At 41.6% G+C, this 13,828-nt stretch overlaps 1 protein-coding gene across 2 annotated transcripts in view; it reads right to left on the bottom strand.

Moving 5' to 3' along the window:
* The window catches only part of LOC149311663 (ethanolamine kinase 1-like), a 38,246-nt gene extending 25,242 nt beyond the window's left edge, over positions 1–13,004 (bottom strand). Inside the window, exons 1-2 of one of the 2 annotated variants that reach the window (XM_089527606.1) lie at positions 12,615–13,004; positions 932–1,191 (exon numbers count right to left, since the gene is read on the bottom strand). In XM_089527606.1, coding sequence (XP_089383732.1) covers positions 932–1,191; positions 12,615–12,797 — 443 coding nt within the window. In that variant the 5' untranslated portion in view covers positions 12,798–13,004. The remainder of the gene's footprint in view (positions 1–931; positions 1,192–12,614) is intronic. The other variant, XM_089527604.1, reaches the window with a different exon arrangement.
* Between the last annotated feature and the right edge of the window lie 824 nt (positions 13,005–13,828).

The raw sequence follows: 13,828 nt of genomic DNA, 5'->3' as shown, positions 1-13,828 counted from the left end.
CTAAAGAATTAGGCTATGATAACTAAACAGCGGCATGGACCACAGAGCCAAAACAAACTACTTGCACCAGCGAATGCAACAGGATAGAATAATTTCAGACTGGAATTCAAAGATTGGAAGATGTAACTCTATGTACATATTAATAAACATTATGTTCACATATGGAGGAGAGGTGGCACTGCAGATGTGAGGGGGACTCCAGATACAAGGGAAGGGCTACTAAAAAATCAGCCCTAGGAAATTATTGAGTGACACTTTGTGGTCATGTTAAAGAAATGAAGGACACTTGCAGTAACATGTCAAAAGACAGGAAAAAGAAAGGTAGAAAAGGTAGAGTTCAGAGAAAGCTTTCAAGGTAAGGCCAAGTTGACTGTAACAGACACATTGGTAATAAGAAAATAATGAAGAAATTTAAAGATAAACTTCACATGGTCAAAAGAGAAGTATTCTGGCAGCAGAAGGAGATATATACTAACTTCAAGTAAAGGGAATTACAAACCCCGAGCCAGTGTTTTAGTGTGAAGTCAAAGGCTTTCATGGCCGGCATCCATAGTTTTTTGTGGGTTTTTCAGACTATGTGGCCATGTTCTAGAAGAGTTTATTCCTGACATTAGCATTCTCTGAAGATGCCAGCCACAGATGCTGGCAAAATGTCAGGAATAAACTCTTACAGAACATGGCCACACAGCTGGAAAAAACCATCAAAAAACAGGGTTTTAGCTTTGAGAAACAGATAACCGACTAGCCTAAACTTTCTCTAAATAGTTTGCCATCCAGAAAAAAATAATTTTCTCTATAATATGGCAGCAATAATCAGAGAACACTACAGAATATACAGCATGGGTGATTATGGTTACACCACTCTTGAGCTACTTAAGATGAATGGATCGATATAAAGTGGCAAACAAAACCTGAGCACCAAAGAACTTACCGAAATATCTCTGGGTTGCAAACATGTTCTGGATCCAGTGCTTCTCCTTGCATGAACTCATAGCACAAGCCATTACTGAAAGTACAGTAAAGCTTTGGGGCACAGCCATGGGCCTGTAACACACGGAAGCTTTTTACTTCTTCCTCTCGATCAACTAACAGCTCTGTCTTATTTCCATAAATCCTAACAAGGACAACATCATCCATTTCTTCACCCTTGTAACAGCCAATAAGCTTATTGGTGATGCCATCTGTAAATACCTGCAAAAGGAACAGAAATAAAGTTTTCATTTTCTTTTAAACAGTTATACAATACATACTTGTATGCCACCTTTTGGTTATAGTCCTGGAGGCATCTTATAGTATCTACAATAATGGGTAGGGTCCAAAGTTACCCTTTCATTCAGTGAGCAGAAGTTCGTTTGATAGAGGTTTTCACAAATGGAGATGAGGAGAAAATATATTATAATTTATTACTAATGTCTCCCATAGCCCAGGCTGGTCTGCCACCTATGGCCATTCCTCATTTGCAATAATGATCAGACTATGCAAATATGGCCAGACTATGGCTGGTCTGCCACCTATGGTCATAGCCGCTCTGATAGCCATTAGGGCTGAAGGGCGGGGTATAAATACCACAAATAAATAAATAAATAAATAAATAAATAAATTCCTCATTTGCAATAATCTGTCCTCAGCCATCCTCAATAATGTCCTGATCAGACTATTTTGTGGGATGTACGTGACCCTTGCGAATCCAATGCAACCCTGGGATCTCCCACTGACACCTTCCCCCAAAAAGCAGGTTTCAAAACTTGTTATGTCTTCGTCCACCCCATCAAACCTATTGCAGCGGGTCTGGGGTGTTTAAAATACTGTTTGAAGGGAGGGGGTGCTCCAAAATGACAGAAACATTGCTTCCAGTTACATAGCATAACTTCTGGTTGTCCAAAATAATGGCCATAACAGAACATCACAGCTCTCCAGAGCTATCTTTGGAACATGCCCATTCCCGGCCTCCTGCAATACCTGGCCCTTTCTTTGGTGATGAACTGGAGGCTGCACTATGAAAAAGGCAGACACAGCAGAGCTGTCCCCACCCCTGGCATGTAACTACTGTATATACTTGTGTATGTGCATGTATAAGTCGAGAAAAGGTCTTAGGGTCAAAATCATGGATTCTGATAAGATGCGTGGGTAAGTTGAGGGTAAAACTTAAATAATAAATAATAAAAAAATTATTTATATACCGCCCTTCTATGAACCAGGGCGGTGTACAACATAAAATCATATACAATACATACAATAAAAACAGCAAATACATCAAAAAGCATATACATTAAAAACATTCTAGCCAACAGGTCACTGCTGACATAGAGGGGGGGGGGGGGAAGACTAATTAAAGCCTGTGTCAGGGAATGCTTGTGTGAACAAGAGAGTCTTCAGCTCCTTCTTGAACTGGGCCAGGGAGGTGGCCGAGCGGAGCTCTAGGGGGCTATAACAAAGGATGTAAAGGGGTTGGATCAGAAAGGGAAAGAAGTGGATTTAAATGAGAGGTTTGGTGGGGAGAGAAGCCTTTAACATCGGATCGGGAACATAATCACAACTTTTTCACACACAAACACATTCTTTATTATTATTATTATTATTATTATTATTATTATTATTCCGCTTTTTCACAAAGGAATCAAAGCAGATTCCAATAGTATAAAATAACAGTTAAAAATCACAATTTAAAGAACTAATATCAGAACCTAACCCATCCCCCAAGAGAGTTACTCAATGTTACTACTGCCCGGCAGCTTTTTCAAAAATCACTGCCAAGGCACATGGGGTGGTGCTTCTTTCAGGACCATTCTAAGCTGTATGACTGTACTGACCTATATATAAGTTCGACTCAGGATTTTAGGGTCATCTTTGGGCATAAATATCAAAAAGAGAAGAAGAAGAAGAAGAAGAAAAGAAACCTTAAAGGAAGATCAAGGTGATGAGGTGGGAAGGAAAACAAAAACTAAGAAAATGGACAAGGTAGTTCGAATAAGGAATACTGGATGGAACTAGAAGGCTAATGCATACCAAGGGGAGTAGTAGGACAGAAATCACAAACTTTTGCTCTCACACCAAGCTTTCCATGTTTCTCCTATCAGCTGAGACAGAAAGAATAAGAGGGGAAAATGGCAGCCTGAAGCAAAGTATTTTTAAAGGCTCCTAGAAAACTGTTCCTTTGCATTAGGGATTCCATACTTCCTCATTCCAGGAATTCATTATATAATTATTTATTTATTTGACATATACTCTGTCTGCCTTTCTACAGCCCTCTAAAGTGATGTGCTCAGAGTCTTAGAAATGATCTCAACCTATTTTGGATTTAGCCATAATCAACGCACCTCCCTATTCCAAACACTTTGCAATGGGCAGATCTTCATACTGAAGCAGGTCTGTCAGCTGAAGAACTATCTCATCCAATCCAAATAGGCTGTAACAGGATGGGTGGTTTACTGACCAATGGAGCATTTGTCTTCTTCAGATTTTACCTCAAATTGATCACTCATATAATTAGAACACTACTCAAAGTTCAGCAACTCAAATTAAACCCACATCTCCCCAGTCCCAATTCTAAAGTACCACCTATATAAGTGATTTTAAAAATACTGTTTCCAATCCACACTTTAATATTTTCCATCCTGCAGTTACATGTTTTAGACAGTAGATGCTGCTGTGGTATTGACTATATCCCATTTCTATTGCCATTTTATTGTCACGCTGAATATTACAACTTCAAGACACGGACAACATTCTTTTAGGAGATGGCAGAACTGGAAACAAAGAATGGGGAAAAATCAGTACAGGACTGATATACAGAGCAGCCAAGACTGCACAACTTCCATCTGGTTTCACCCCAGCTACAAACAATACATCCGACAGAGAAACTCACACTAGTTCATGTCTAATTGTGAGCCGCTTTGATTGTCTAGTTACAGAAAAGTGGGATAAAAATAAAAGTTTTATTTATTATTATTAATTCCAACCATAACATGATTACAATATAGAAGTGTGGCTGCTGGATTACTTTACTGGTTAACATACTGGATAAGGAACTTCCATTGTATTTTCAAAAGAGAAATGAGGGGGGAAAAGACTAGGGCTTTTGTTTTTCCCTCTAATTGTTAGTTCCAACTAGAGCCAATCAGCTGAATCAGTGGGAACTAGGTGCTGATATGTGCTCGATTTTGGTCTATGTTGTATGGTCACAGCCAAGCATGAACCACTTAGAACATGATTAACAGTCCACAGTATTATAAATGTATATATACAAGTGATGCAAAATTATTACAGCTTTATATTTTCCTTCTTCCATGGAGCTCAGGTCTCTCCCAAATCAGGCAGTCACCCTTACATCAGCCCTGAGAAGCTGGTTAGGCTGAGAGATTGACCTGAGGTTATTCAAGAAGCATTAAGTCAGGCATCTAACTGTAGTCCCAATCTATCAAGTACAGCAGCCATTTCTTATGGTTCTCACATCATCCTGGAATACCTTCTACTAAATCTTTTCTCACAAAGTGATAGGAGACAGATGTTTTTCTAGCCCTTAATTTTTCCAAGGAAAATGTTCCATTTCCAGAACAATCATTATTTCATAAAATTCATCAGTGGCAATGAAAGCATACGAATACAGCCTAATACAGGTTTTAGCAATAGCAAGTACATTTCTATACCGCTTATCAGTGCACTTAAGCACTCCCTAAGCGTTTTACAAAGTGTAAGCTAATTGCCCCCAACAATCTGGGTACTCATTTTAGAGACCTCAGAAGGATGCAAGCCTGAGTCGAGCTTGAGCCTTTTTGCTGGTACTGAACTCGCAACATTGTGGTTTGTGAGTGAGTGGCTGCAGCACATTGAACCGCTGCACCACTAGGGTTCTAGATTTTGCAGTGTAGAGAAGAAAACCAAGTGACTTCTGCCTCTAAAATTGGTGCAAGGAATATAACCCAAGAGATGATTGTTTTCTGTGGGGTTTTCGGCTATGTGGCCATGTTCTAGAAGAGTTTCTTCCTGACGTTTCGCCAGCATCTATGGCTGGCATCTTCAGATGCTGGTGAAACGTCAAGAAGACACTCTTCCAGAACATGGCTACATAGCCTGAAAAAAACACAAAAAACTATGGATGCCAGCCATGAAAGCCTTCGGCCTCACATTAGATAATGGATTGCTTCTCGGCTCCCTCCAGAGAACTTGCCACTATAGCTAATATTTCGGTTTAAAATGCTTACAGGCAGGATGGGACATAAAAAATTTGTTTAATAAACATAATCCAAACATACTAAATCAGATCACACTTTTCCAATTCTATTTTTTTCTTGAGATACAGTACTACATCACTGCTTATTTTTAAATCTGTACTGTTGAAGTGAAAGTGAAAATGGGAACCATGTATGTATAAAATGAACAGGAAATTCACCCTTTCTTCAGTTCAATCATCCTTCTTGTGATAACATCATTAGCCCTAATCTTATTTTGTCTTTAGCAAAACTGTACAAATTGGATGACCAACACAGGAGCTGAATGCTGACTTAGTGCCATGTTAACCAAAGAAACCTCTTCCAAATCTGGTGTCAGAGGGGTTTGAAAATTTATATATTATTTATTTCATTTTTATGTCACAGAATACTGTAAGGGTTTTTACATCATGCTAGGCCCCGTGATGGGAGAAAAGTGGAACACACATTAATTAATTGATTGATCAGTCGTTAGCACCTCTATGAACAGGAAAGAGAGGGGAGAACATAAGCTGCGAGGGGCTGCTATAGCAAAAACCAGCAATGGGAGTGGGTGTTTTCACCTTAGGGATGGCTGAGGCTCTCCAAATTTCCCCAAGACAGGTGCACCAACTAGAACAAAATAAGCATCATGATTAGAGTCCAGCTATGGAAATGGGTGTTGCCTCCAGAGGGCTTGCCTTCCAAGGTAGGTCAGGGTAGTTTATTATCAGTTCTATAAAATTCATGCTTAAATTGTTTTCATGACTCTCAGCTGAACCATCTCCAAGCTTTATGATGCCTTATTAGCTTGATATATCCTTTTTTATAATTAGAACAGAAGCTCTTAATCATCACTGGCACTTTAACCACTTGGACATACACAGTGTGCTTCCCTAGTTAGAGAAAAGAGAAAGCCTTGGGTTCAGCTAGTTCACTTTATCCCTAACTCAATTTCTTCAGAGGGATGGACATGAGGAAACCTTGGCAGGCATCCCCTTCTGCTTGGCAATGAGGAGCATCCCAAGGCAAAGGGGTGATGGCAGCAAGCCAGGACACATGTATGAGCAGGAACTAGGAGTTCCCAAGAGGGAGGTCTGCCCCCTTGCTCAAAGTCTTGGGTGAGGGAAAACCTGTAACAGTTCTATCCAACAATATAGACTTTAACTACCGAAAGTTAAACTGATGCAGATGTCTGCGATTCTAGATTTCACTTTAATATCCATCTTTACTATTAGTTACACTACAGACCTCTTGAAAAGGTGTTTAGCAAAACAAACAGAATCAATAAATCAATTTATTTATAAATAAAATTTACTCCCTCAATCTCTTACTATAGTAATCTCACATTTCAATTTTAGAAACCATTTTACCACTCACAGTAAGAAAAAAACATCATTTTAGTTCATCATAACATTTGTTGAAGTAACATGAATGGAATTTAGTTTAACAGTATTTCTATATGAACAAATTCTCTTAGAGGTATCCAACACCTGAAATAAAATTTGGGTCATTCATACATAAATAATTAAAAAGGTGATTCTTTCAAGCCATTGTTTTCCACTCAAATTCTGCCATGTATCTAATGACCTTTGTCTCTCTCCCTTGCTTTGCCTTGCCCTCACCAGAAAGAACATACAATATGGAAGAGATTACACTGGAGATGCTATTTAGCCATGCAACATTCTTATGGATCAGACTCACTTCACACCTACAACTATGGAGTATGTTTTTAGCTACAACTCACACTTTGACTGGCATCCTGTTCAATAGTTATATAATTTAAGATGAACTTAACTGGGCTGCATCTGCAGTGTAGTTTGACACCGTTCTAACTGCCATGGCTCAATGCTATGGAATTTTGGGATTTGTAATTTTGTGAGAAATCTAGCCTTCTCTGTGAGAGTGATCTGGTGCCACAACAAATGACAAATCCCAATACTACATAGGATTAGACCACTCCATGTTAGCAAACTGCATTAATTCTGCAGTGTAAATGCAGCCCAGATCTTATAACTGCAGAGGATTCACGTTTACAGCCATTAATTACTGAATGTGACCCCCACATCCTATGGCAGGACCCCAAGAGACTCTCCTGCTTCCTGTTCTTCATGTGACCAGGAGAATGCTGCAGACATCATTTCCTAGTGCCCTTATCTGCACCGCCTCAGAAACTCTTTGGTTGAGGAATTGCTTGGCTGAAATGGTAGCATTTTGGAGGGGGTGGCATCATCAGACATCTCATGGTGGAGGCTTACTGCCAAAGTTTTTAAACAGTTACTGTATCACTCCTCTTTTGTAGGTTATATTCTAAGACTATGGTGCTGAAAAATGTTTCAGGAATGCTTTGAATTAAAAAAAAAACATGCATAAAAGTATTGTGTCCCATGTTGATAATTAACCATTTTACAATGGAAGGTTTTTTTCAAGCTAAATAAAACTGTTTAAAAGAAACTGCTAAATACCTAACAGATACACAGTCAAAGGTTTACATCTATACAGATCATGGAAAATTAAATGGTAAACTTTTATCCCCCCCCCCCCCCCAATGAATACTATGTGCTGTAGGCTATATTTTAAAGGAAAGAACTGGGAAAACCACATGAGTATACCTTGTCTAGAAATCCCTACACAATTTGTGGGGTTACGGTAAGTTAATAGGCGATTTGAAGGCCCATGTATGCATGCACACACATCACTGTGGCACCTGCAAAAGTATGCCACAGAACATACCAAGACTTCAGTGGTGGTGAACCTATGGCACGCGTGCCAGAGGTGATACTCAGAGCCCTGTCTGTGGGCACATGCACCATCGTCCCAACACTAGAGTTTGTCACTAGAAAGCCAGAGGGACATGGCACTTTGCGATAAATAAGTGGGTTTTGGGTTATAGTTTGGGCACTCAGTCTCTAAAAGGTTCACCATCACTGTACCAAGTTATCCCTTAGCACTCTGTGTCCAATCAGAATGACTTTTGTCCAGGGTCCAGAGTACCTGAAAAGTCATATTTTCTACTTATATGAATCTACCCAGTCTTCAAAATTTTCAGATGTGCTTCTAAATCCTGCTTTGAGACAAATTAGGTGAGATACAAGAGAAAGTTTTTGATTAGTGTTCTCATAAAAACATGGGAAATCCTATCAAGAGAGTGAGGACAACTTCTTGTCCTCCGGGGTTGGGCAGATACCATTTTATTTAGGAAAGTCTGTGGCATTAAAAGTCGTGTTGTTGTCAAGAATCTTCTAATTCACAAGCATGTTACTTTTTGTTCTACTATTGCTTCAATTGATTTAACAGCTTTAAACTCGTTTTTCTTAGATGTTCCTAATCCCTCAAATTCCTAAGGAGGATCACTGTGGTCTAAACTGGTCTTCTGACTATATTATACAACAGTGGTCCACAAACTATGCTGTTTAAGGGATTTTGGACTTCAGCTCCCAGAATCCCAGACTACTGGCCAACATGGCTGAGGCTTCTGGGAGCTGAAGTCCAAAATCTTTTAAAGGGCACAGTTTGAGGACCACTGTATAAAACAAATAAATGTCCATCAGCCCAAAACTTCCCACTCTGTATATCTAACCATTCTAGAGTATAGTTTTAAATCACATGCTGACCAAATATGAATGAAAAATTAAAGAAATTATTATTAAGCATCAACCTTACATGGCTCCACTAAATTTTAAGCATATTAACTAAAATAAAATTAATGTATCTAATAGTTTGATCACAAATGATAAGATGCTTCCAAGCCCAAACAATTTAAGCTTTCTTCCTTATTTCTTATTGGTAATCAGAATATTCCAAGAAATAAAATATCACCTTTTAAAATTCTATAGTAGCTGCTACAGATTAGTTCTGAATAAACAAAGCTGGCTTCACATTAAACATTAACCTCTAACAGGCTCTGTAATTTTTCCTCTGATTAACATAGAAACATTAAAAGAAACCATGACTTCCTTAGCACTTAATCGCTGGCTACTCATAAACCCAAACTCCACAAGAACATCTGTAGCTGCGGATATATATTTATTTAATCTCAGGGCCACTATTTGCTTTCAGGTTGACACTGACAATGTGTGCTTCAGACTTTGTTTAATTAAGAATGAGACACGAGGATTTTATGTTGATCCTGTCACTAAAAGTTTTACAGTATAATGGCTAAAATGAAAAGATTTTTATCGCTAGTGCTCTGTGTCGCTGTTCATTTTAAATTCTGATACTCTGAATGATTATACTGTTATATTAACTATCAACTTTATTACTTCTTATACACTGTCTTAAGACTGTATTTTGAGAAGTAGTTTATAAATCTCCTAATTTTTTTAGTAAGTCTAATTTCAAAAACACAGAGCCCAGCAACTCTAAAAATAAAGATGTGTGACAGTGATAGCTAAGTGAATTAAACAGATACTCTGGTCAAATATAAAATAATTACATAGCTGCTGATATACTGATAAAAAGCCACTCCAGTTTTAACAAAATCATCAGATTCTCCTACTATAAGCGCTGTTTTTCTGTGTTTATAGCCTATCGTAGATGTTCAGGGTAATTAAAGAAAAGAAGAAGAAAACAGCTAAATAACAAAAAGTCTGTTAACATTGAGAAGGTATGTTTTGTATGACTTTGTACTTTAGCTTTATTCTGGACAGAACCCCTTTCCCCACACTTTTAAAAGAACACAATGCTGCATAACAAAATAATCAAACTCAAAACATGGGTGTTTAATTCACATCCACATGCTTTAGGATAAATGCCTCTACAATAAAATTTCCATGAAATTGGATGTTTGTTAGTACAATGTACTTTGAATCCAAGATTAGGTGAAGTCCAATTCTGAAATAAGAAAAAAGTTGGAAATTCAAGGTTGGGGGGGGGGGGGACTACACCCCTACATTCAATGCCCCCGTTGTGAGAGTATGTGTCTTCCCTCCCTAAAATCCACATTTGTCCAAGAATGGGCAAAAGAGCACAACGCTGGTGGTCTAAACCTGACCAGGTAGGCATGGTTTACATTGCAGGGAAAGAGTGGGTGAAAGGCCAAACATTTTGCTTCAGAGAGAGGGAAAACCATCTGCAACGCTCACTCTGGAGAAAGGGACTATCAGGCAAACCCTAAGCCTCTCTTATTAAGTGAGATCACTCCCCAAAGAAAAATGCATGAGGTGACAAGGCAGTGGCTGGCTGGATTTTCCAAACAAATACTTACACCCCTTTGGACTACAAAGAGAAAGGAGTGTGTGTGTACTTAGCTTCCCTCAGCCAGAGACTATGCATATATGTGTGTGTGTGCATTACACATCGCCCCTTCTGCCTTTTGTGCCCCTATGCCTCCCCAACAGTTTTATTTTTGAAGAGCAGACTCTGAGACAGGTATTATTATTCAATGTATCCTGCAGCTTCATCCCAAATAAATGGCAACTCAAAGTGACTCCTTCACCCCCAACATCCCACACTATTTATCACAACTGACAAATTACTACTGTGCATCACTAAACATAGCTCTCTCTTTGTGTGTACATGTGTTTACATTTAAGTTGTTTCTGACTTATGGCAACCCTAAGGCAAAACTATCATGGGGTTTTCCTGGAAAGAGTTCTTCAGAGGGGATCTTGCCACTGCCATCCTCTGAGGCTGAGAGAGTGTGACTCGCCCACAGTCATCCAGTGGGTTTCCATGGCAGAGACGGGATTCAAACTCTGGTCTCCAGAGTTGTAGTCCAACACTGAAACCACTACACCACACTGGCTCTCATAGTAACACACCCACATTTTATACACACACACCCCCCACACACAAAACCATGTTAAGCTTGTATTTTAATGATTTTATAGTATTGTAACTGTGGCATTGTGTATTTTTAATTGCATTTTAACGTGTCGTACCCCACCTCAAGCCTTGAGGTGAAGCATGAAAGAAATCATCATCAACACAAACACAATAAACACCTGGCAGAGAAAAGAGCTGCAGGCAACTTTGTAGCCATTAGAAACCTGTCCTTAGCTACAGAAGGAGAAAGAAAAGACCCCCCGCCCCACCAACACACACACACACACTTTAACGATTTTATGGTATTGCAACTGCAGTGTTGAGTATCTTTCTTTGCGTTTTAACATGTTGTAGTACCCCGCCTCCAGCCACAAAAGACCACTGGAAGTTTAGCTGAGATGGAAGCCACACACGCCCCATTTGCTTCCATCTCAGCTGAAGGAGTAGTATTCCTTCTCCCTCCCTCCCTCCCTCCCTCCCTTTTACTTACACACACACAGGCATTAAGCCTTGAATTAAAACGCCCACCACCTTCTTCCCCCTCAACGGATCCATCTCCCTCCCTCCCTCCCTCCCTCTCCCATCTGGCTGCAGAAGAGGCAGAAGCTCCTCTGGGCGACCAAGCACGTCCTCCTTTTCCAGGACGCGTCCTCCATCTCAGCCTCCAGCCCAGGAGGCCTTCCAGAAGGTCCCCCATCTTGAGTCTGGCTGAGAAGAAGAACGACAGGGTTTGTATTTGAGTATTTGGGCATGTCCTACTTATAGATATATATAGATATATAGAGATACAGTATATATTCTCTCAAATGTCCTACATATATATATATATCTGGGGGGGAGGGTCATTTGAGAGAAACACACACACACACATATATATATATATATATATGTGAGGTGGGCATGTTCTACATATATATATTCTCTCAAATGTCTTACATACATATATGTGTGTGTAGGGCATTTGAGAGAAACCCATATGTGTGTGTATATATATATATATATTAGTATTTAGCCGTGTCCTATATATATATATATATATATATATATGCATTCTCTCTAATGTCCTACATATGTGTGTGTGTGTGTGTTGGGCATTTGAGAGACACACACACATAGACATATATGTGGCCATGCCCTATGTATGTATGTATCTATGTGTGTGTGCAGAACATGACCGAATACTCAAACACAGACAGACAGACAGAGAGAGAGACGTTCCTCCCAAGTGCCCTGCGCGGATCTCTCTTTCAGCTCCTCGTCCTCCATTTTCCATCGGGAGCGTGACTGGGGTTTTTATAGATCCGTAGAGCTTGGCTCTCGTCCTACATATCCTCTCTCTCTCTCTCTCTCTCAGGCCCTCCACACACATATATCTCTATATCTAGGGTGCTCTTTTAGCCCTTTCCTGGCTCGGTGGCGTCCTCCATTTTGAGAGGCCGGGGGAGAAGGAAGGCGGGATATAAACCCTGGAAAGGAATAGAAAGAGAAAGGGGGAAAACAGAGACAGAGGGAGGAGGGCTGCAAACAGCAGCGGCGGCGGCGGCGGCTCCTCCTTCCCTGCCTTCCCCACAATGGCTACCCGTCCTCCCTCCTGCCCTCCCTCCTTCTCCTCCTGAGCCACAACCGGGCCTCCTCCTCCTCCTCCTCCTCGGCCTCCATTACCTTCAGCGTCACCTCCTGGGGCTTCCAGTGGGGCCTGAGCCGGCTGAGGAGCTGCAGGGCTCCGTAGCGGTAGCCGCCGCCGCCGCCGCCGCCGCCCCCCGAAGGCTCCGCCGTCTCGCTGACCAGGATGTCCAGCTTGGGCACCTCGGGGGAGCCCGGAGGCACGTGGATGTAGTTGGCCATGACGGCCCACGAAGAACCAGGAGGAAGAGGAGGAGAGCGAGGACGGAGCCGCGGCGGCGAGAGGCACAAGAGGCGGCAGCGGAAGAGGAGCAGCAGCAGCGGCGGCGGCGACGTCGTCGTCGTCCTCGTCACGCCAGCCGGCAACTGAAAGGGCGCGAGACCCAGGCGGAGGAGGAAGAGGAGCAGAGAGTGGGCGGGGCTTCCCTTCGGGCTCTCGCTTTCTCACAAGAGAAGCTCCGCCCCCTTCATTTGAATAACACCGTTTTAAAAAAGACACCCCTTAAGCAAGGCCTTCTCCTTTTTGGATGACGGGAGCGCGGTGCACCCTGGGAAAAAAGTAGTGGGCGGGGCTTCTTTCCTCACTTTCACTCACACAATGCCTCTCCTAGAGGGAAGGAAGCTCCGCCCCTTCATTAGAATAATAGAAAGAAAACCCCGCCCAGCTTTCTCTCCCTTCCTCACAAGGCCTTCTCTTTTTGGAGCAGCCTGGGAAAAAGTAGTGAGCAAGGCTTTTCTTCAGTCACTCACTCTCAGGTACACACACCGCCTTTGTTTCCAATGCCTCTCCTAGAGAGAAGGAAACTCCGCCCCCTTCATTTGATTAATACAAATAAAACCCCGCCCACCCCTCCCTTCTCCACTAGGCCTTCTCTTTTTGGATGAGGAAAACAGTAGTGGGCGTGGCTTGGGTGGTGTCGTGAGGGCGGGGCGAGGAGTGGGAAAGGGGCGGGGTTAAGGCCAGGAATGAGGAAGAGATTCCCCAAGGGCCTTCCATCCATCCCTGCTTCTGCCCTGGAGGAAGATGCCTTTGAAGCACCCCCCCCCCCCAGCAAAGGGCTCTTGCTCTGTTTCCTCCTCCTTGAAAAATGCAGACAAAGTGGGTTGGGGGTGTCTCAGGTTGGCACCACTTTTAACTATCCTGACTTAATGCTATGGAGTTCTGGGAACTGTAGTTTTGTGAGAGGCCTATTCGTCAGTCCCCTCCATTTCAGTGAGGCTGCATCCGCACTGCAGAAAGATCCACTTTGACG

The sequence above is a fragment of the Sceloporus occidentalis genome, unplaced genomic scaffold, assembly GCF_023333645.1.
Source record: "Sceloporus occidentalis isolate IW3139 unplaced genomic scaffold, rSceOcc1.0.p SCAF_5, whole genome shotgun sequence".
In the NCBI taxonomy this organism is placed as follows: Eukaryota; Metazoa; Chordata; class Lepidosauria; order Squamata; family Phrynosomatidae; genus Sceloporus; species Sceloporus occidentalis.
Note: the sequence above shows the minus strand (reverse complement) of the source record. Positions and strands in the feature narration are given on the sequence as shown.